This window comes from Anoplophora glabripennis, unplaced genomic scaffold, assembly GCF_000390285.2.
Source record: "Anoplophora glabripennis isolate ALB-LARVAE unplaced genomic scaffold, Agla_2.0 scaffold5, whole genome shotgun sequence".
Taxonomy (NCBI): domain Eukaryota; kingdom Metazoa; phylum Arthropoda; class Insecta; order Coleoptera; family Cerambycidae; genus Anoplophora; species Anoplophora glabripennis.
In genome coordinates this window covers 1,433,741-1,457,629 of record NW_019416525.1, presented here as the reverse complement: position 1 = coordinate 1,457,629, position 23,889 = coordinate 1,433,741, and the positions used below count along the sequence as shown (strand labels likewise).

Sequence of the window (23,889 nt, the reverse complement as noted above, 5' to 3'; positions counted from 1 at the left end):
ATTTGTTTTTTTTTTTTAATTATTAATTAACTAGAAAGCCATTGAATTTAGAAACCTTTTTGTCTCTTGATATTTGTTTCGTAAAACGCAATGTTTTTGAGGAAAATGGCGAATCACGATATGCATTCGATCACATTTTGACATTTTTCTCGAAAACATTGCGTTTTACGAGAAAAGTGTAGAGACAAAAAGTTTCTAAATTTAATGGCTTTCTGGTGGACTGATAATTTTTAAAAAATTTAAATATCCGACCAAATTTTTTTGGCTCCCACAAGGGGGCCCACGGAAAATTGTCTTAATGGAGTTCCCCGCCAAAAAACGTGGCACCATCAGATTCCACATGTCATAAAACCCCTGTGTACCAAATTTAGTGTTTCCCGTACAACAGGGTTCCGAGATATAAAAAAAGATTATTCTTAGGGGCGGATTTCAGAGGGGGCCACTTGGGAAAAATAAAAAATTCGGGTCCCCTAAATTTGTCTTAAGAATCTGTGACCAAATTTTGTTGCATGAATTTCGGGACACCCTGTATAATACTTAAGGTCATAAACTACTACAAGGATATATAAAAATCTTGAAAAATTTCGTTCTACATTGAAAAATATTTTTCTATATATTTTATAAAAAATAAGATACAAATATATATGTACCGTACAAAGAGAGCAAAGCATAGCAGCTGACTTGGTCAACCAAATGAACAGAATTTTCACCACTAGAAAGTAGTTTATGTAATTTACTTGTCCCATTGTAGTTGCAATTTATAGTGTGAAATGAACATGAACAATGCTAATTAATTTGGTATAGCTATCACTAAACAATTACCTAAATAAACATAATACCTACAAATAGTTTTTACATTTAAAAGCATACATAAAAATGTTCTATACAGATTGTGGTGCGTTCTAGCTTTTACTACTTGAGATAAAACAGTTATCAGTTTCATTTAGCTAAATGAATGAAAGTATATATTATTGCACAAATCAATATATCAGTGAAAATATTATTTTATACAAAACCATTTGATTTTATTTTGAGCTAGAAAATAAATACTAAATAAAAACTGCAATTGAATAAGAGATCTTAAGGCAAAAATAAATTAAAATAATTTGCTTAATGAAAAAACCATAATTAAGATGAATATTATAATTTGATCAAATTCTCTACAGTGATATGATTTTCATTAGAAGAAACCATTTTTTTAGAAGAATACGTACTTTCATAATAAGTGGTCGATTCCACATGGCTGTAAAAAGTAGATTTTGTCTCTTTGGTCTTTGTCTTTTTAACTTCCGAACGTTTCTCACTTATACTTGTACAGTTTTTACTCTTCATATACTCTAACACAGGGTCTTTACCAGTTTTCATACTAATCTTCGTTTTCAATATCACGTATTGTGACCTCCAAAATTCATAAGAAGCCATTTTTAAAGCTGCTACCCACTTGCTTACATCGGAATCACAACGGCACGAAAATATATGTTTCGATTCCTCATCACGAAACCTATCGTTAACTTTAAACGTTATAGAAAAAGCAAATGGAATTCCTTTGTGCGGCCTTTCATAAGCTATTTGAGCATTTTCTATCACTAGTACACCCAGAGGTTCCTGCTCAGTTATTCTATAGTAAAACAATAAATTGGATATCAGTTTGAAATTACGTTCTTTAAACGATGGTCTTTGATACCAATCAGACCAGTCATTTCCTTGTGGCTTCATGTGATGTAGAACTCCTTCCAAATCTGGTTTACTCTCCCCAATTTTCACCAATTCTTTGTCGTTATATCTCATGATTAAATTATTTACAACACTAGACACTCATAAACAAACAGAACCAAGAAATTGCTCTAAAACTGAACTAAAAATAACTGTAGGTATTCCCCAGTCAAATTTTATTTTTAGATAAAATGATACATTATTATTTCTCATGAAAATTAATTGGGCAAACCTAAGACTGCTAAAATTTTATACTACTGGTGGGGTTGTAAGATCATAACCTTTTTAATAGATTTCTTCTTCTTCCTCTAAATCGAGTTCTTCTTCGTCTTCAATAATATGCATTTGGTCAGTTTAAACCCCACGTTCATTGGGTTAACAGCTTATTAATTGGTTCAATATGCTTGAAATTTAATTTACGAATTCGTTAACAATAGCTAAAGGTTATTTGCTCAATTTACATGCCGTAAAACATATTGTAATTAACTTAGATGCAATCATCAATTGAGAACTGCTCTAATTTAGAAAGAGTGGTTCATAGATGTAAGAAGAGATAGATAAGACATATATTGCGCATCCTACCAATTCCCCAGTCCTCCACCCACAACCACTACTCTATTTTGTTGTTGAACACTTAAACCTTAAACAGCTCAGTTAAATTATACTAGTACAAGTGTAGTTTGCTTTAAAATAGTATTTTCCCCACTTAAGCCACCCAATCGCAGAAAACAACAGCCTTTGCGCAGATAAAAAGAAGTCTGTCTTTGTTCTTTCTAATCCTCCTATCCCTTCCAATCTGTTCGGTGTGGTGCGATCGTGTATCCGTTTTCAACCGAAAATCTATTAATATCAATTCTATTTGTATTCAATTCAAATGTTTTTGTGACAGGTAGTTGTAAAATGTAAACAATTATAGGTAAATATACTAATAATAGCTTGTTTAGAATGTATCAATGTTTTTCTATTAACTAAGTTTTATACTTGAAAAAATACATGAATTGATACAGTACAGTGTAATATAACTGACTTGCAAAATGTAAGTTTTAGGTTAAAATGCTTGATCTTTTCCTCAGAAAGTTTAAATTACAGATTTTCTTGTTTAATTGTTGTAGTATTAAATTGTTGCGATGCCTATTTATTTTAAGTGTTGATATTTCAAGAATAATTGAACTTTTAAATTTTTTAATACCAACATATTTAAAATTTATAGTTTCAATTACTATTATGCTGTATTATGCCGATATTTCTTCTCACTAATTACAATATTTCTGTATTTAGCACCATCATAACTATAAAATAATTTTTTAAGAGTTTATGGGATGACGTCTGTCATGTGGAATTATATTTTAATTATTTTTATATCGATCTTGGTCACCGTATTAACTCGCAATGATCCCAGAAATAATGGGGACTTGGCGCTGTGGATTGATCAAAAACAAGTCAAAATGTTCAGTGGTACGTGTATAAATGTATAACTTAAACAAATATAAAATAGAGTTTTTAAGGCATGTCTATGGAAATTTATGCTATAGCAAATGGCACAGTAATGCAGTACATATTAGACCCTAATTTCGAAAAGTATTTACCAGTTATACCTTCTGAAGTTGGCTACGTGAATTTCACTTGGAAGGCAGGGACAAAGAAGTATTATTACAATTTTGACCGTTTACAGTCATATGATGAGAGTATACTAGAGGCACCCGTGATATCGATACGTACAAAGGGCCGTGTTCCTAAACGACCAAAAGAATTCAGTATTCATTTACCATGTCTAGGTAACAGTTCAGGTATTGCAAAATTCGGAATAGGTTTACTTATAGAGAGCCGAAAAGGTAAACCATTGAACGGTACTCCCCTGAGACTGAAGTTGAAAAAGGAGTGCTCCCAAAGAAGTAAGACATTTTATGTTTTATTTGTAATATTTTCAGTAGTTGTATGGGTTTGATAGTTGAAATTTTTCATTTACCATTATACTTAAAAAGGAATAAGCATACCTGTTTTGTTATCCGACTTCCATTATTGAAGGTCCAGATCCGGAATGTGATAAAAAATGTGCCAATCAGGGGTGGTGCAATCATGAGAAAATTTGTCAGTGTCCTGAAGGTTACATGGGGCAGTATTGTAGAACAGCGCTGTGTTATCCGCAATGCATGAATGGGGGCAATTGCACATCTCCTGGAATCTGTAGCTGTCCCCCTGGTTTTCAAGGCCGGCACTGTGAAGGAGGTAAAAATAATATAAATAAAAATGTAATCTATTACAAAATTATATGTTTAGGAATATGCAGCGAAAAGTGTTTAAATGGGGGAAAATGTATCCAAAAAGACACTTGCGAATGTTCAAAAGGGTATTACGGGCCTCATTGTGAATACTGTAAGTTTAAAAAAATTTTATTTTTGTTTAGTTCGCCTTGTATTTATTTTGATTTGGTTTTTTAGCAAGGTGCGTTATCCCTTGTTTGAATAACGGCAAATGTAAGGCAGTGAACAAATGCAGATGTCCAAGAGGTTTTCGTGGTGACCACTGTGAGATTGGAAGAGCCAAAACCCATCGAAGCAACTGTCAACTTCCCTGCAAACATGGGACTTGCGTTGACAAAGCTTGTGTCTGTGATCCTGGGTATTATGGGAGACTGTGCCATAACTGTAAGCTCTTTTTTATCAAGCAATTTGCGGATTGTTGATACTGTTTTTTTTTCAGTAATTATTTAAGACTTGGCCTATTCTAAGGAAGCTGCAACTTTACTTATTCTCATAGTATTTTATCTCAGTGTTGTATATTTTAACTAACAGCTATTTTTTGTTTCCTATTACTATTAAGGATTTTTACATATATTTTGTGCCAAAATATTTTTCTATTAATATTTAATAAGTTTTTCTATTAGTGGTTATACAGAGTATTAAATATATACATACCTGCGATGTCTTATAGAAAATATATAATTTGTGACATGGGCGTAGCTAGGATTTTTACTACGGGTGGGCCCAGGGTTGTAATAAAAAAAAAGCTCACGAACTTCAAATCATAAACACTTTTTCGTTTGATTCTAAAAAACGGCCACGCCACGCAATCAGTGACCTACTGATATAAATTTTCAAAACATATACACTTTTTGAAACTTGCAGCATGCAGCAACAATTAGGGGGGAGGGTGTGGCCCCCCACTGGCTACGCCCATGTTTATGAAATATTTTTGTTTTTTTTTTTAAAAAGGTAAGGAAATGCATATAGATCTAAGATATGTATATACTAGACAGTGTTTATAATCACAGATAAACCTTATATTTTTATAGATAAATGTGTGATAACATACTTAAAGCTATTTTTATAACAGTTTTTAATAAATATGTGTATGTAATTGTTGTTTTATTTTTATTTATTTAAATTAAACTGATCTTCTTAATAAGTACGCGTTAAAAATAATATTTTATATATCTATAGCCTTTATTTAAATAATATTTTAGTATTCAGTTGTTCTAGGGTGGCCCAAAAAAAACTAATTTTTTTTTTGGTGTCTTGTGAAAATATGTTAGTTTATCATATTTTAATAGCCCCCTCAAAAAATCAGCTCAAAAAAACTTCTTTAGAGGTTGCTCAAAGTTTTTAAAAATTTCCAAAATCATCAGAAATAGATTTTTTTTTTCGTTATTTTATCATTTTCTAGGTTGAAAAAATCGCGATTCTGAAAATTTCAAATCGATATTTTAATTTCACTCATAACTATTTTAACTTTCAAAGTAGTGTATCTAAAATGTTTTCGAGCGACCTCTAACAATAACTATCAACGAACTAATATTTTTTTTTATTGAATTTGATAAACAAAAGAATAGAAATAAATCACGAGACACTTAAAAAATTTCTCGAGGCATTTACTACTGCACTGTGAGTATCAAATATTTATAATTTTTTAATTTTTTAAAATTTAAGTGTCGTGATTTATTTCTATTCTTTTGTTCATCAAATTCATTAAAAAAAAATTAGTTCGTTGATATTTATTGTTAGAGGTCGCTTAAAAATATAGGTATACTACTTTGAAAGTTAAAATAATTATGAGTGACCGTTAGAAATTTAAATGTCGATTTGAAATTTTCACAATCGAGATTTTTTTCAACCTAGAAAATGATAAAATAACGAGAAAAAAAATTCAATTTTTGAAAACTGGAAATTTTTAAAAATCTTGAGCGACTTCTGAAAAATTTTTTTTGAGCTGATTTTTTGAGGAGGCTCTTAAAACATGATAAACTAACATATTTTCACAATAGACACGAAAAAAATATATTCGTTTTTTTTTTTTGGGCCACCATAAGGTGTTCATATAAAAATATAAAACAGAATAGAAGTTCATCTGACACAAAATTGCATTGTAAAAATTACTTCCTTAGTTTTTTAAAGCTGTATCATGTAAGTTATTGTTACATAGACATTAGAACTTTTATTTAATAAGAACTTTGCTAATTTCATATCTTTATTAGTGGTAAGATTTAACGACATATCTTTGATCGCGATCAGCCTTTAGTTCCATAACAAATTAAAATTAATTGTATTCTAACCGCTGCTCTGTGACAGGAATTAAACGCATAAATTTAGGGTCATAGGGTAACAGAATTAACAGTATGCGGCTGTCGAAATTGAATACGATTTGCGTAGGTAAAAATTTTTGAAACGTCAAGATTTTTTTGGCCACTGGGTAGGCATCGCGTATTATTAGAAAAACCGCACCGCAGAATTAGCTACTGGCTAACGTCACAACCTGAAGGCAGAGATAAAGTTTATTTGATAAAACACCTTTAAATTGTCCCGCTGTAGCTAGAGCTCGGGAGTCGGGACCAAATTTCTCAGGGGCGGACCTGCGCATGCTTAATCCGGCAATAATTCTTTTACCGATGAAGGTGGGCCTTCGCTAGAATACCGAGCAGACTATTGTCTGCAAAGAAATAACTAGTCAGTGAACGTAAAAATTGGTTATGTCTTAAAACACGTGCGAATTAACTTCTTCTTTAAAAAATGCTATCCCGATCGTATATGGTTTTAGTTATCTTTAATATCTTGTTATGTTTTTGTGTGTGTGCGAATGGAAACTCAGAATTAAACGTGAAACAGGGTAAGTTTCAAAGCTACCCCGACTGTATATTTCTCATCGACAACACCCTGCAAACCAATTTTCATTTTCATGACTAAAGCGCGTTTATTTAAAAGAAAAAAAATTGGAATATGGCACGCTAACTCATTTGTTTACTTTTCATAGGTAGTATCTAACAACGTCAAATCAGGTGATGTTATAGGTGCATTTATCACAAATACCTCGAATCCTTTTAATGAATTATACAGTACTTTTTTTCTGGGACTACTCAAATTTATAATAATTATTTTTATACGTAGTGCCATTTAAAAATCATTTTTAATTATAAAAATTTTTTGGAACATCTATGTGAAAAAGTATAAAAGGTAAACAAGATTCTGGCAGTTTCTCGTTATTTATTTTCTATTCACCAGTTAACAATTGTTTGTCAGCATCATAGGTAAAATCGATTAACATATTTCTATAAATTAATATATTTAATTAAAATGATAAATATGCACATATAAAGCAATGCTTATTTATTCCGTCAGGTACTTTGTACAAGAAAAGGTAAAACATACCTTTAAACAATTATAATGACATTTTAATCTGAGCTTCATTCAAGATGATTGACCAAACATCATACGATCATGATTCATGATACTATATAATGTTCTATATATCCAATTATATTAAATTAGAGGTATGATTGACATTTATTTTCATTTCACACTATTTTATTCATGACCTCTAATCAAAGCTCATGTTCCACCTTTCTATTATTTTTGTACCTATATGTAAATTGGTTTTTGAAAAACGATACGTAATATGTTTTATTAATGAATGTAATCAAAACAAAATGGACTTTCTTAATAAATGATAGTTGAAGATAGGTCTGTTACAAAAACGAAATAGTTGCTGCGGCTATATTTTCCAATACTCTAAAAGATGAAAATTAATATAACGTCATTAATTTTTTAGTAGTTAAATGATAACAATTTAGGGAAAGCCTAAAATATCTTCCAAATATTCTTTAAATTAAATTAACAAATGTTCATTGTATATGCAAAAATTATTTTATTATTTTTTGGTGTAAAGGAATGATGCCTCTTATTAACCAAAGTCTTGAAAAATAAGGTCATGTGAATAACAATTTATTTACAGTGTTACGTTTTCTGTTTATTTTTAAGTTGCCCAAATTAAACCGAACCGATTTAGTTAACTAGTCAATTATAAAATGCGTTCGGTCTATAATAGCTACGGATGTGTACTGAGAACGATTTCAGATTTCACTAGGTATATCTCTATATACATACATATTGCCAAATGCATCAATGGACTTTAATACGTAATAGATGCATAACATTCTTTCGAAGTGAATATACTTCCCAAACTCAAACATTTTATGCTAAATTTTCTTTAAAGTTGTTTAGCTGTTTATCATCGTTGTGGCCATAATTAACAAGTTTTGCACATCGACGTATATATAATTTTGTTAAATAACCACGAAATTATAAAACTTCCCACGCAACATATTTTAATGAGTACATACATAAACACTGAAAATTTAGCTTGTCACAGATTTAAAAATAATTCATTTTCGCGTCAAAGAAATATTTTTCCAAGTTTCTGTGACCAAAGGTCGGTAATTTATTTCTATAACGTAGTTATATGAAAACACATAATTGAAATATTACGTTCACAATACAACACAGCTCTATTACAGAAAAAGTTATCATGACTAGAATCTGATGAGTTAATCGTTAAAGCATATCTAATTTTAATTGAAGTCTTCCATTGTATTGAATTTATTTGTCTTTTAAATATGAAATTCGAACGCGAAAAAAAAGTTTGTTTAGAGTTCACCTGTAAATAAAAATTTTATAAAAACGCCTCCAATCAAAAGCATATAGCCGTGGTATACAAGCATTGTTCTAATTATAATTACTGTCAGGGTTAACTATGAAAACGGCATAATTGTGATCTGAATAACATGTATATATTTTTTTTCAGAAGAACATTCGCGATGTTCCTTTAGACAGTTTACCTGTGCCAATAAAGAATGTATACCAATAATGTTTATGTGTGATAATGAAGAAGATTGCTCGGATGGTTCCGATGAAGATCCAAAGGAATGCTCAAGTAAGCTTTTTGTTACACAAATTTTCGTTCACGCTGTATATTACAAGCGTATACAACAGCGACGAAGTACAATTACTACAATTATACAACTTGATGTAGGTAGCATTAACAAATTATTGATACAAGTTATAACGATCCTTTTATATATTTCCGACAGGGGCAACTGCAACAAGTAATTCTGCAGTCGGTTCTTAATGGTCAGCTATTTAAAGCACAGACACAAGTATCAATTATAATCAGTCTTTTCAGAACGGTGGCGGAACTGCAATACGCAAAAGAGAGTAGTGAGGGATGTCCGCAGCCTCCTCCGTAACTCCACACTAATAATTTAATACATTTAATTGGCAAAAACAAATTAAAAACTTTTTAGGTCCAGGGAACTTTAACTATGCCCCTCACTATTTCTACGGCAATGTTTTTTCCGCCACTGAGCGAAAAACTCGAGAAATTGAGTACCTAAATACGAATTCATAGGCTTTTCTTTCGTAAGAAAAATAAATTACTAGCAAGGGAATATCTTCAAATAGATGTAGCACAAATTTAGCAGGAAAATAGTTTGAAACTGTTCCGTACACAGTATTGATTTTTTGTTACTTAATAATGGCACTGTACTTTGCAATGTCCACTCCATTTATGTCTTTTTTACAGTATTATTAAAAGTTCGCTAGACTATTAAAAGTTTTATCAACTTCCCTGGAATATTATTATTACTGTCGTTTATTTCCCTGTATATTATAAAACTTTGCTTCCTGAAATTAATTCCAAAGAATTAAAAACTTCGAGTTCATTTTCAAGTATGTACTTAGATGTTAACTAGAATACTAACTGATGCGTTTAGAGATAGTTACGACTGCCATAAAAAGTAACTATTAACTTTTTATGTATATTTGCTTTTGTTCGACTGATGTTCATTTTTCTTTTCGAAAATGCGAAACAATATGTCAAATGTTTTATTAACCTCCATTCGCTCCAGTTTTCAAGGGTATCTATCTATGTTTAATTAAATTCAATTAGACTAATCTGACCCACATGTTTACTTCTTGAAAATGGTTGCAACGTAGTAGACTAAAAAGTTCACATAAAATTTTGTAAATGTAACATCTTCCTCAAGTTACATCAGCGTAATTTTATGGATAGTGACATCGTTTTATTCTGTTTATTTATCTACCGGGGGTTTTACTAAATTCCAAATTAACTTACTATTGTCTTATTAACCAAATATAAAAATTATGTTTATTTTAATTACTAATGGATTTACTTGAGTAAAGACATTTTTAACCATTTTGGATTTTTTTTTCTAAATTTTACATTACTTAATTATCTTCTTACCCCATGTATTTTATTTTTGGGTCAGTGTCAAAGATCATCGGACTATGTTATATATTTTATTTTGTATAGTAAGTAACTATTACAATTTATGTAAATATACTGTTTGTAAACATATGTTTATTATATTTTCCAATTAATTTTAATTAATTCTTTATAAAAAAAAAAAGTGAAAAGTAGGTAATTTTGTATAAATTTCAGAATTCCGATTTTCTTTGTCCCTGGGGCTAACACCGCTGGCTATTTAGCATTTTATTTTGTAATACCAGTTATCAGTCTGAAATATGACTTGATTCAATAGCATCGACTTCTTAATTGTTATTTATTAAAATTTAATTAGACGTATGATTAATTAATAAAAAAAACATTTTTGATAACCAATTCTTAAGTATATAGTTTTGTTTTATATTCTGTTATACACATAGGGCAATTTTTTTATTTTTAGGACAGTTTAGACTAATTGTTAGAAGATTAAGTGACCCTCGCCTCGGAAGAGCTTTCATCCATTCCGATATATCTCGAAATTCTAATAAGAGGTCGTAGGTCGCCACTTAATTAAAAAACTGCGTCAAAGATTGTGTACATTTTTCCCCCTTTCCTAAGTAGTACGTAGTACAGAAATTTTGACGTATGCCTCTTACTATTACGTATTATTTGACCCCCTATTTTTGACAAACTAAGACGAGATGTCAATTTTTTAATGCATAAGGAGAGTATAACCCATTCATTTTAGAACTAATGTTGAGACATTGGATTTTAAATGGATGTTTTGAGGGGTAAATAAACTAAATACCAGATTTTTTTTTTTAATAAAAACGGGAGGGGAAAATTGTAATTTTACCCTTTTCTTTAATTTTTGCCATTCAGGCTGACGCAACAACTGCAAACAGGTGAAAATATAGATTTGCGGTTACCGAGGCCGTGGTTTTTCTCAACAAAGGGTATATCGTAGATCGACTTCCCATTAATGATAATAATTTCCCAGGTCAGCTAATTATCTATAATAACCACGTGCGTTTTGTGTACGAGCTGCCAGGTAAATATCTTGTAATGTTACATCAGATTGACGGTAAAGGGCCTTAGGCTGTGAAATGCATCCGTTGTACTGTCCATCCCGCTACATTTAAGTCCACTTTCAGCAGAACGCGTGCTTTGCTTAAGTCATAATGTTATCAGCTAAGAGAATACAATAATATCAAAAAGGCGAATTATCCGCGTTTATTCTCAAAATCTAGTTAGCAGCTTTCTTGTGCACATCGTAAGAGTTAGTGATCAGCATGGACTTTTTGGTTAAAATTTTGGCTCTTATGCTTATGCATACGCTTCTCGTTAGTGTCGTTCATACAGAACCATCTCCAGGTTAGTTACAAATCCATATTATATTTTATTTTTCTTATTCGATATGATTATTAGAATTAGCATAAAAAATATTATTTTTTTTAATATATTTAATTTTATATATAAATAAAAGACCTAAGTGTTAGTATGTATCCACCCTTGCATTTGATATGATATTGTTCAGCATAATTATGTCCAGTTTAAGTTAAAACTAATTTATAATTTTAAACATATTGTCATTAAACAACATTAGATATATAAAGTACTCATTTTCTTCATTGTGTAAAATCCCAGTCGTTAGTAATTAATTCGCTAAGTGAATACATTGAAAATAACTGTATTTTGAAATATATTCAGTTATATCAGACATATAGCGTATTGGAAACCCTGAAATTTCCTGAAATGTATTGTAATGAGAAAATTCAGAGTTAAAAAAAAGCAATAAAAAGGGAATATTATACTATTTCCTCGCAGTTTTAGTAGGAAAAAATAAATTAATACATTTTAAAAATGTAAATTTTTAAATATAGACCAGACGTATGTGTTGTAAACTCAAATATGTCTGAAAAATTTTTCAGGAACGCATTTTAATAAAAGTTTAAATTAATATCCTTCAATGGTTAAAAATATCGATCCCAGTTAGCAATGCACAGTTCCAAAGGGATGCAAATAGAAATAAAGAAAAAATAATAAAGTACAAGATGTACATTACGCTTCCTTGTAATTTTAGTAAGAAAAAGGAAATGAATAAATAAAAAAATTGCATATTGGAGTTCAACTAAGAGAGTGATGCAATCTATAAGGTAGATGAGATATTCTTCCTGATACTCTTTTATATTTGTCATAGTTTTATGAGGGTAGATGATACGGTGTAGATTTTTTTGAGGTTTCTTGAATTTGAAAGAAACAAATTTAAAACGCTTTGCGACAACACTGAACATCTCTTAAAGATTAACTTGTTCTCCGCGTACTTCCTTAAGTTTCAGCCCCGTTCGATCGGCTTAGATTTCTCCTGCATACCGCTATAAAAACCGGCACATTTCTTGAGAAAAATCTTAAAATAAAACTAAACTTATTTCAAGCCTCCAAGCGTTCCAGCTTCCTCCATATATGCAGAATTTAGGAGGCTGGGCCGAACAACTTCGAGTTCTGGCAGAATTTATTGTTTTCATATTTTATTTCCAACTTTATATGGCACAGGCCTCCTAAAAATTGGAAGCTTTACTTTTGAAGGAGTTCATTCCTTGAGTTATGTTCCACATCCACATACGTTTATCAGCCCTAAAATTTATATTTTCGTTTTTCTAACACTGATTTGGATTTACAGTCTTCCGCGGGATAATGTCAACCAAGGTCGCATGTGTAACATTTTTACATAAACATTGACTGATAAGCTAGTGAAAACTTTGAAACTCTGTCTAGGTCAAAGTTTGACATCTATTGCGAACTATATAATTTCAAACGCGTATTATTAGCCTTTAGATAACGACAGAATTAGGTCAAGAACAAGATAGCTGCTATAAAATATTAATTACGGAAATCTTTTCCAAGATAAGACAGTACTGCGTTTTTTTCTATAATCAAATGATTAGCCAATGGTTTGTACAGAAAATGCGTTTAAGTTGCGACATTTATTTTTAGAACGACAACAAACACTATGATTTGTTTGTTTGTAACACAAATCAACAAAACCACTGTTTCTACTTTTCATGTAACATTCGCATTTTAAAATTGGCACATTGGAAGGTTGGTACAATTTATGAAATGTAGGCACCTTAAACAACATTACGTTAATAACGTATCTGTAAAATTTATAAACCCACATATTTTTGATGATATAAACGCATAATTATTTTGATTCTGTACAGTTTTCAGCAGGATACGCCTGAAATTAAAAACCATTGCTTTTGAAAGCCACGCATACACACACACACACACACACATTCAGTTGGATTATATCATTGCGAATCCCTTTTTCCCCGTAAGGCAGGATTTAATTTTAATATCAGAGACGTTCTACAAACATTCCCATCGCTGAAAGTCGCATTATTAAGTTTAATATTTAATATTAATCAAACAGAGCAAGATTAGCATTTTTAATTAAAAACTTCGGATACAATGCGCGTTGTTTGAGTACATTTGGGAGAACTTGAGAAAAAATGAAATGTTCCTTTAAAACACTTGCCTATGTTCTATTTACCCTGTCGACTTTTTCCCAAAGCTAATTACTACAACAATGGTATCAACCTCTGTTTAGGACTTCATTTGTTTTAGTTATGGCCAACTCCATCTTACGGAAAAAAAAGCTATAACTTTTTGAGTTATGGTACAGTATGATAAACCAGATATTTTCACAAAACGCATTTAAAAATAAATATACAATTTTGATATGTAAGTTGAAATATGTGCAAATATATGTTGTTGTTACAGAGGGTCACTTAAAATATAAATTTTTTTGGTTTGAGCGAGATTTTAATAATAACCACGTAATAACGATAATCGAGATAACCTAGCACAGCATAGAAAGTTTGTTAAAAAGAATAAATAATCTTTATTTACAATAAACGCAGCTAAAGCAGATGACGTGAAATGATATTGTGAAAATACAATACTTTTCAATTGTTAATTTAAAATAGTCAACAACGTGTTGACGGTATGTTAAAAATAGTAACATTTAAATAAAAATACCATTTGTTTTACAATTAGTCGAATTAAATAATTAAATAACGCTTCAATTATTACTTATTCAAACGTCAAAGAGACGCATTTAATGTAAAAAATGTATAATAGTTGGACTTTATTATTTAAATATTGTAAGTCATCAATTTTTAATTAGGCATTGGAATGAACTGCTAGACGTATGGATAAACTCTCTTTCATTTCGGCCCGTATATTGTTGATTAAAAAAGTATAAATGGAATTGTTTTTTAATGCTGCGATAAAAACCCCATTGTGGCGCTGATAAACAATTGATCTGAAGAAGACACAATATTGCCCTAATCTATAACAAATAATAACGAGTGAACTTGGCAGTGAAAATACATATAAAGATAAGCCCCCTAGAATGGTTTCCTTTTCATCGGGTAAAAGGTCTTTGTTTTTACATCACCGGAGTAACATGGTGACAGAATTTGTTTGGATAAGGAAATTACCTTGTGTTTTATGTAAAAAATAGCGCCGTATCGATTCTCGATTTAGAGCGCTTTATATTCAGGGAAAGTTTGCTGTAAATTTAATTTTTAAATAAAAGATTTATGGAAGCACGGCCTTAGCTGAGATAAGAAAGTCAAACATTTCCAATTGATGAACCTCTGACAGATGACGACCGAGGTTCTGCGGGTAGATAACTTAAGATTAGCCTATGCATCGCTGAGTATTCAAGGAAATCCTAAAGGCCGAATTTCACTGAGGCTGGTCCAGCCTAGCGGGTCCAAAACGTACTGCAACAAAGGGCGATTATAGATCAGTGACATGCGGCCTTAAGAGTGCTTTTGTCAGACTTGCACGAATTTAAATAATTATCATTGGTCATTTTACAGCACCTTAAAGTTAGAAAATTACCGCATATATATGTATTTTAATGATCTTTGAATGGAGGTAGAACAAATTAAATGCGATTATTATTAATTTGAATAGCTAAGGAAGGGTACATATATTATGTTGTTCATTAATTTGAATAATCATCTCTTTCTAGATCTTTGTTTCTTTTTTGCAGGGCCTTTTTTATTATACCACTTTGAAATGCGTCAGCGTGAATTCTAATTATGTACTGTTATTTTTTTAATTTCCATTGCCATGCAAAAGGTTATTATTTTTTTAAATACATTTTTATCTTTTAGATAAAAAAATATCTACCTTTACCATATTTCAAAATTTATACTTAAGGTCTATAATAGTAACAAGTACTATTTATTATCTCGATTACAGATGTAATATTATATTTTTACAAAAATTACCCGCTTCTAGTTATACTAAAATGAAGTCGAGATATATCCGTCATTTTTTTTAAAGGTTTAATGTTTAATCAAGTAGGTATAAAACATCAATTGCAATATTGAACGCAATTATATTTCGTAATAATACCATACAAAACGTAATTATCATTGATTATTATTTTTAATTATATGTCTCATAGAATACGAACGTTTTTTTATTGAAACAAACTGCACTCTACAATTAATGCAAATTACATTCCAGTTTGTCACTATACGAAGAAAATGAGCCAAAGCATTTACATTATTAATTAAAACATTTCACATGCCTGTTTTGCATAGTTTTTGCTGAAATAATCACATAGAAATAAATCTTTAGTGATTAAAGTTTCATGCTCTACTGATAATAATTGCAAGTATATCCAATAGAATTTCTAAAAATGGCATATACATACTGTACTATAATTAAACCTTGCATTTTATTTTAGTTTGTAGCTTTTTGTCAAGTTAAATTTTGTTTCATTTGTTTGTTTAGCAAAATTATAGAAAGTGTCATATTTATTTTGTAGTAAATATTTATATACGTACTAGTAATAATACTTGTTCCGCAAAATCTGTAGTAAGTTGGTCAGCAAACTCGTTGGTACTGACCTAGGTTAAATGTATTCGTGGCATTTTTGTATTTGCTGTCGCCTATGCAACCTTGCACCACTATTTTTAGATAGAAGCGATTTCTATAAAAAAAAACCTGAATTTTTAAATAATTTAAATTCTAAAGTTACCAGTTTTTTTATGTATTTACCGGATTAATTGAGTTGTACATAAATAATATTTTATCAAAACAATCCGAATTTAAATATGGGAAATAGATTAGTTTATATGCACAGGGTCAGAAAACGGAAAGGAGTAACAATAAACTCTTATTAAGATTCAAAGGTTAACCGATGATCTGACATTTTTTCATTGATTAATTAATAATACTGTTCATACATCACATTTTTTATCTCTCTCAAACATAAAAATATAAACAATATTACTGGTAATTTAGATAGAAATTACTAGTAAGTGTCCATTTTTATTTGCGATTTCCCATAATTTCGTTTAGTGAAAGTTCCACTTAAATGATTCATAAAATGTACTAATAATAATGATAACCCTTCAACATATCTGTTTCCTATTTCCTTTAGATAGTTTAAATTCAATTAAAATTGAAACGGCCAGATAACCGAAATATGCTTAATTTTTACCCCACCTTTGCAATTATGAGGCAACATATAGGGCTTAAACAATCCATGCACCTTTAGTTTAAAATATGGAGCATAAATATGTGGTAATTTGAACTAATAAAAAGATAAGTGTACTAAACGAATGATGACAAACAACTTACTTAAATATATTAGTGTTTTTGTTTTTACGAGTAGACATAAGATTCACGTATCATATTGGAATGGAAATTAATATTTATATAAAAAGAATGATACTCTTTATAAGTAATGATAATTTGTCTTTTTAACTGTATGTATTATTTGATACTTTAAACACAAAACTGAGAATTCAAAATTAAACATATACTTAGAATATAACAGTAATAGCTTATTTATTAGCTAACTACGCATGTAAGTAATTTAATAAATATTTGTTATGCAATTTATGATTGAGTTATTTGGTATTGCAAAGAAGAATAGAATCGTAAACAGATTATCGTTTTTTGTCAAACGATTAGCGTATTTAGATGAAAATTGTTTTCGTTGTTAATTCCGAGGTCGTTACTAAAATAAATACACGGTGTTTTCAGCTTATTAACCAAAAAATAATTTCCTAAACAAACATTTCATTTAGTTGAATTACTGTGCATGCACCTTTTATTTTTACTTTTAGGAAATTCTACATGTGGGAAAAATGAATTTCGATGTGGAAGTGGTAAATGTATACCGGGGCATTGGCAATGTGATAACGACAAAGACTGTAGTGATGGTAGCGACGAAGATGAGCATACCTGCAGTAAGTAACTAGTTAAGACAGAACTACTAAGGTAAGTGCTAAAATCCAGTACTGGATTTTAGTACTTGCCTCGTGCAAATATGTATTTTAGTACTAATTTTCAGCACTGATTGTAGTAACGATGCCAGTCCAGTAAATCTCGTTTATTGGTGCAAGTGACTAGTTTTGCTCTGGCCGCTGGTCAAAATTAAAGTGGTCATTAATTAGGTTTAACTATAAAGAAAATTAATTTTGATCAATTAATTAATTATGAAAAAAAACATTTTGCTCATATTTTTGCAACCCTTCTCGAGATCGCAGAGTTAGCAACCCTTATTTTAATTTTTTACTTTGCATTATTAAAATATGACCACTTTAAAACTATCCTCTAAAATAGCTCTTAGTACTGGATTTTAGTAACTTGTACAAGTCTTTACTTTTTGTCAATTGAAAATTCAATTTTGACTCGCTTTTCCAGAACAAAAGAAATGCGGATTAGATGAATTCACATGTCGATCGGCTCCAGGCGAATGTGTCCCTTTGACGTGGATGTGCGACGACAATGCGGATTGCTCAGATGGAAGCGACGAAAAATCGTGCAGTAAGACTTTTCCTCAAGCTCGCTTTACCCTCTAATGACCAACAATTTATTTTCCAGATGAAACCTGCAGGTCGGACGAATTTACGTGCAAAAATGGAAAATGTATCCAAAAGAGGTGGGTCTGTGACTTGGACAACGACTGCGGGGACAACTCCGATGAAGGGGATCATTGTCCGACAGTCACCTGTGCTGCCGAAACCAAATTTCAGTGCTCTGAACAAATTTGTATAGCCAATAAATGGAGGTGTGACGGTGAACGAGACTGTGCAGATGGCAAGGATGAACAAGTGAGTATCTTTCATTCGCGTGTAACAAATAATGATCACCCGTTTAAATTTAGGGTTGTCCAAAAGTTGGAACAGGCGTATCTTTTTGTTTATCGGAAGAGTATGAATGTGCAGACAAACTCACGTGTATACACAAAAGTTGGCTTTGCGACGGTGCCAAAGATTGCCCAGACGGATCCGATGAGGCGCCGGATAACTGCCAAAACATCACTTGTAGAGCTGATCAGTTCCAATGCAAAGATAGATCTTGCATTTCGGGACATTTACATTGCTCAGGACATGCCGACTGTCCAGATGGATCAGATGAAGAGGACTGCGGCACCCCTATCCCAAACTGCGACCCGAAAACTCAGTTCGATTGCGGTGGCGGTCAATGCATTTCATTTGCTCAAGTTTGCGACGGTCGACAAGACTGTCCAGACTGGGAGGATGAACCTAAAGACAAATGTGGGATAAACGAATGTCTTCAAAACAACGGAGGTTGTACACATAAGTGTATAGACACACCAGCGTCCTTCTATTGCGATTGTAATCACGGTTATAAGTTGATCAATAATAGAACTTGCAAGGGTAAGTTGGTGAATTTTTCAAATTTTCCTAGTAATAAGAATTTCTCTTTAGATATAAACGAATGCGAAATTCCCGGTAGCTGCTCTCAGCTGTGCATCAATGACAAAGGAGGTTTTAAATGCGAATGTGTAAGTGGTTACATGAGAGACCCGAGAGATTTAACAAAATGTAAAGCTATAGAAGGCCATGCTTCCTTGTTATTCGCCAGGCGAAGAGACATACGTAAAATATCGTTAGATCACCATGAAATGACCAGTATTGTAAATGAAACTAACTCGGCGACAGCTTTGGACTTCGTTTTCCGTACGGGTATGATATTCTGGAGCGACGTAACGGATAAAAAAATATACAAAGCTCCTATCGATGAAGGAAACGATAGGAAAGTCGTTATAACTAACGATATCACTATGTCTGATGGTTTAGCTGTCGATTGGATATACAACCACATTTACTGGACCGATACAGGGAAGAATACCATCGAATTGGCGAACTTTGACGGCAAAATGAGGAAAGTGTTAATCAAAGACGAGCTCGAAGAACCGAGAGCACTTGCTTTGAATCCGTTGGAAGGGTGGATGTTTTGGACCGATTGGGGAAGTGACCCTAAAATTGAAAGGTCTGGAATGGACGGATCGCACCGTCAAACCATCGTCAGTTACGACGTTAAATGGCCCAATGGATTAACTTTGGATTTGGTGAAGAAACGTGTTTACTGGGTCGACGCTAAATTAAACATTATATCGGCTTGTGATTACAACGGGAAAAATCGAAGAGTTATACTTTTCTCACCGGACTCATTAAGGCACCCCTTCTCGATTACCACCTTCGAAGATTGGGTTTACTGGACAGATTGGGACCGAGCGGCGGTATTCAAAGCGAATAAATTCACTGGAAAAGACGTTCAAGCTGTGACAGCCACTGAAATGGTAAAAATTTACTGTCTAATTTGAAGATACCTTATAAATATAATTTCCCTTTAGATTCAAAATCCTATGGTGATCCACGTTTATCATCCGTACCGCCAGCCAGATGGTGAAAATCACTGCCAAGCGGTCAATGGGCATTGTTCGCATCTTTGTTTACCAGCACCCCAGATCAACATAGACTCTCCGAAAATATCTTGTGCCTGCCCTGAGACTCTTCGAATGTTGCCTGACGGACTGACTTGTGTCCAAGATGGTTAGATATATTAATTTTTTACTAAAACCCAACCAACAAGTTATATTTGAATCGTATGTTTTACCGTAACCGAATTGATTCAACTGCTAATGTATGACTTGTTGGATGGTGTATTCTACTTTAATTTTTATTTGTTTATATTTAAAGTATTTATTTAATTTGTTTGACAGAAAGCTTAACTACAAGTACCCCATATTCTGTGACTTTTTCCGATATTGCCACAGAGCAAATAGATAATTTGCAGGACAGTGAGTACAAAACACCAGGATTTTTGTTTGTTTTAATGGTGATGGTTTTGACTTACACAGACCAGCGTGTACATAGTATTCTTCTTTAACTACACTGCTTGATTTTCCCCTTCTACGCTTCTTGCATTCTTTCTTTCTAACAGTTTTCGTTTGTATAGTTAAAAAATAATATTTCACCAGCTTTTTTGTTAAATTTGTTATTGTGGATTGTTACATTTAATTATTTTTTAGGCACAACAAACAAATCTCATCCAAATACTCCTATGAGTGAGTCATCGGACAATGGCATAGTAGCTGGAATTACAATAGTTGTATCCTTGATATTAATTGCTGTAATTGCTGCGGTAAGTCAAAAATAGAAAGTTGTGAATTCTAGAGTCATATTATACATTTTGTTTCTAGGGTGTGTACTGGTTGTACAGGCATCTGATGCATCGTAATATGACTTCAATGAACTTCGACAACCCAGTGTATCGGAAAACAACCGAGGATCAGTTCTCTTTAGAGAAAAACCAATTTCAACCCACCACGAGGCCATATTTAAGTACTGTAGGCGAAGAGGTAAGGGCTTTAACTCTGGATTATAACATAACCTCAAGATAATTAGTCCATATTATTTTCATAAGATTTTTACATATTCACTAATACTAATGATCTCATTTTTAATTGTAATATAGCTTCCAAGTATTATTTTGTGAACATGTCAATGCTGCAAAGTAGTCCATATTATTTCTACAGCACCTTCATAAATGATTACAAGCCACATGACCAGTAATTTTATTTGGAACAGTAACTTTATTTCCTTCACGTTGGCAGTTAAATTTCAGTAAAATTAAAACATCAAAGATCAAGATTACATTAAAACACAACATTCCGTTTCACCGGCTGTGATTGGCGTAATTTTTCACGAGATTCTATTCAACCAATCAGTCGCATTGGAGCATGGACATAATAACGGTTGGTCATTGTTCAGTGTAGATGAGCCATTAATATTGGTGACGCCAAGATTTAGGGAACTTTCGTTACCAGTGCCAGCATTGTTGGTTGCCCAATCTCGGTGGTCACGTGGCTTCTAAAAACTAATGAAGGCTCTGTACTTCATTATAGAAACATTTTATATTTGAAAAGTTCTGTTAGTGGTAAATAAAGCGTAATCAAATTTCCCATTTTGTGATGTCACTTGATATTTATCTGCAGTTTTGGTATGTTGATAAAAATGTGTTAATTAGATTTGATGTCTCTTGATTAATCTCATTTTTCAGTATTATTTTTACGAATTGTAAAGACTTGATAAAGTGAACATTTTTACTAATAGATAAACATACTCCTGTCCATCAGTATTAGCTTCATATTGGATTGCAATGATATTTTTGTAATCAATTTATTATAAAAAAAATAAATGCTGTGCCAACAAATTTAATAGCTTAAATATAAGCTCATATAATATTAGAAACTTATGAGTATTATTAAACGTTAAAAAATATTTGTAGTGTAATACTGTATGTGTGCTTTAAATTGTCGTACTTACTTATTGTTGTATATAACGTTATTTAACTAAAAAAAGTCACTGTAAGGAATTTATAATTTCTTAATTCTGAAAAAACTTTAAAAATGTAGTTATGTATGCCTTACAGTGTTTATTTTGAATTTTATATTACTACACAGTTGCTAATTAAAGAATTATTCGTTAATTTGTGGTGCAAACTCATTTTTTAAGAAAGTTCCATTATATCATGCAAATTTCGACCATTTGTATTTTGTTTTTTTGTTTCACGCGTCATGAATTTAAATACCTACTTGGTGAGTAATTTAGTCATTCTTAGATTTATTTAAAATGTACACACCTACATTTACTTTTTTTTTACTTCACCCTAGGATGTATCAATAAATTTGCCTTTTCTTCACTCTTTTTATAGCTGTTACAAATAAGCAACTCCTAAAAATTTCAACTCTTTTTGGAACAGACCACATATTTTCTTAAATAATTCCAAAACTATATTTTAAATTATTTTTGACATGTTTGGAATGTATACCAGTAATTAATATTATACTCTCCTACTGCAAATCAAACTTTCTTCCAATTTGAAAATATATGTTATCAGTTCTCTAGTTTGAGTTGCTTATTTTAATAATAACACATTGTTCTTGCTTTTTTGTGTTTGTAAGTGGCAAAGTACGCTTTTATCAGGGTATTTGGGATACTATTTTATTTATTTTTTCTTTCAGGCACAACAGCCTTTAACTAGTGCCAATACGAATGACCCGGTTTAAAATCGAAGCAATTTTCAAGAGTGCTCAATAAGTTTAAAAAAAGACTAAAATACTCGTTCTCAATTTTCCAATTGCGAATAGAAATAAATTTTCAAAACTCAAGTTTCGTCCGATAAGACTGACACAATGACAACATAATTTTGGGAAATACTCATCATTGCCGTTCAGTTTATGAGGCTAGAATTTTGAAAATTTATTATGAATCGTAGATAATAGGAGGAATGGTCAAATGTCCAAAGAATTCCTAGAAATAAAAATAAATTATGTGTTACTTTTGAAAATATTGAACTAGAAGTTAAATTGTAGTAAGTGCTCAAAGCTGTGTTTTGGCTAAAATTAACTAGTTTCCACTTTTTTGTGGATATATAAAAAGTGCAATTCCTAATGGAATGTGATATTTTATTAGGTTTTGCATAAAAATATGAGTTTGTATCACCTGTATCTTAAAAACGAAGGGTTGTTATGTATCGTACTAAGAGGTGATTTTTTTTAAGTAATTTTAGTTGTATATATATTTTTTTGGCAATTTAGAGGATTATGTAAATTGGTACCAAATGGTTTTTATGATATACAGTGTGCTCCACTTTGAACTTTTTATTCATCTATTTAGAGTTTGTAGTCGTGGTCAAGTTTCTAGTTTATTCAGCTATTTTAGTATAAATCTGGTTTACTATATATTAATATTAAGGTGATGCCACTATTAATTTTCCAATTTATCAAAATCATTGCCAAGATACAAAATTGAATGTGTTAAAAGCAGAACATGCTGTATACATTTTGTTCCTAAATGTTATTTGTATATATATATATTGAATTTTTAAAGAAAATGTTTATAATATTAAATTCTTCTATTAGTCATTCAAATACATCACATAGTTGAGAAGTTTTGTATGTTTTTTTTCTGCTGAAAATCAAAATGTAAAAAATTGTATATTTAAAATTAATATATGATATTAATTTCATAGGACTAGCTCTGAAATTCTGTGATTAATTTATTTATCTATAATTAATTTACTACTGTAGGATGTGTTAATTTTTTACTATTTAAATTGATTTTTTTTATTTATATTTATCTCGATTGTTTTATTTGCATATGAATTGCATTACATGTATAAATTTTAATACTGCGTTTCATTTATCCTACCAATAGAACCTCAAATTTACAACACTGTATATTATATTTACACTCCAGTCTGATATAATTTTAATTTTATTTATAAAACACCAATAGTTTAGTTATACAT

General features: G+C 31.2%; 3 protein-coding genes across 7 annotated transcripts; 2 read left to right on the top strand and 1 right to left on the bottom strand.

The window, feature by feature from the left end:
• Positions 1-471: 471 nt before the first annotated feature.
• Positions 472-2,039, bottom strand: LOC108907388 (pleckstrin homology domain-containing family J member 1-like). Its single transcript, XM_018711051.2, has one exon. The coding sequence runs from the start codon at positions 1,786-1,788 to the stop codon at positions 1,141-1,143; it is 648 nt and encodes a 215-aa protein (XP_018566567.1). The 5' UTR covers positions 1,789-2,039; the 3' UTR covers positions 472-1,140.
• A 495-nt stretch (positions 2,040-2,534) lies between these two features.
• LOC108907357 (protein shifted) lies at positions 2,535-5,070 on the top strand. 5 transcript variants are annotated; one of them, XM_018711006.2, is made up of 7 exons: positions 2,535-2,629; positions 2,992-3,168; positions 3,219-3,605; positions 3,736-3,939; positions 3,991-4,086; positions 4,152-4,358; positions 4,414-5,070. In XM_018711006.2, the coding sequence occupies exons 2-7, from the start codon at positions 3,033-3,035 to the stop codon at positions 4,422-4,424; spliced, it is 1,041 nt and encodes a 346-aa protein (XP_018566522.1). In that variant the 5' UTR covers positions 2,535-2,629; positions 2,992-3,032; the 3' UTR covers positions 4,425-5,070. The 5 variants fall into 5 exon arrangements, with proteins under 5 accessions (XP_018566522.1, XP_018566524.1, XP_018566523.1 ...); XM_018711008.2 differs by having other exon boundaries at positions 2,596-2,629; positions 3,023-3,168; XM_018711007.1 differs by lacking the exon at positions 2,535-2,629 and adding an exon at positions 2,638-2,749 and having other exon boundaries at positions 3,023-3,168.
• A 1,454-nt stretch (positions 5,071-6,524) lies between these two features.
• Positions 6,525-23,738, top strand: LOC108907473 (very low-density lipoprotein receptor). Its single transcript, XM_018711176.1, has 12 exons — positions 6,525-6,813; positions 8,785-8,913; positions 17,388-17,510; positions 17,968-18,090; positions 18,148-18,377; positions 18,431-18,947; positions 18,999-19,873; positions 19,928-20,126; positions 20,297-20,374; positions 20,606-20,718; positions 20,777-20,935; positions 22,601-23,738. The coding sequence occupies exons 1-12, from the start codon at positions 6,717-6,719 to the stop codon at positions 22,643-22,645; spliced, it is 2,688 nt and encodes an 895-aa protein (XP_018566692.1). The 5' UTR covers positions 6,525-6,716; the 3' UTR covers positions 22,646-23,738.
• Positions 23,739-23,889: the final 151 nt, after the last annotated feature.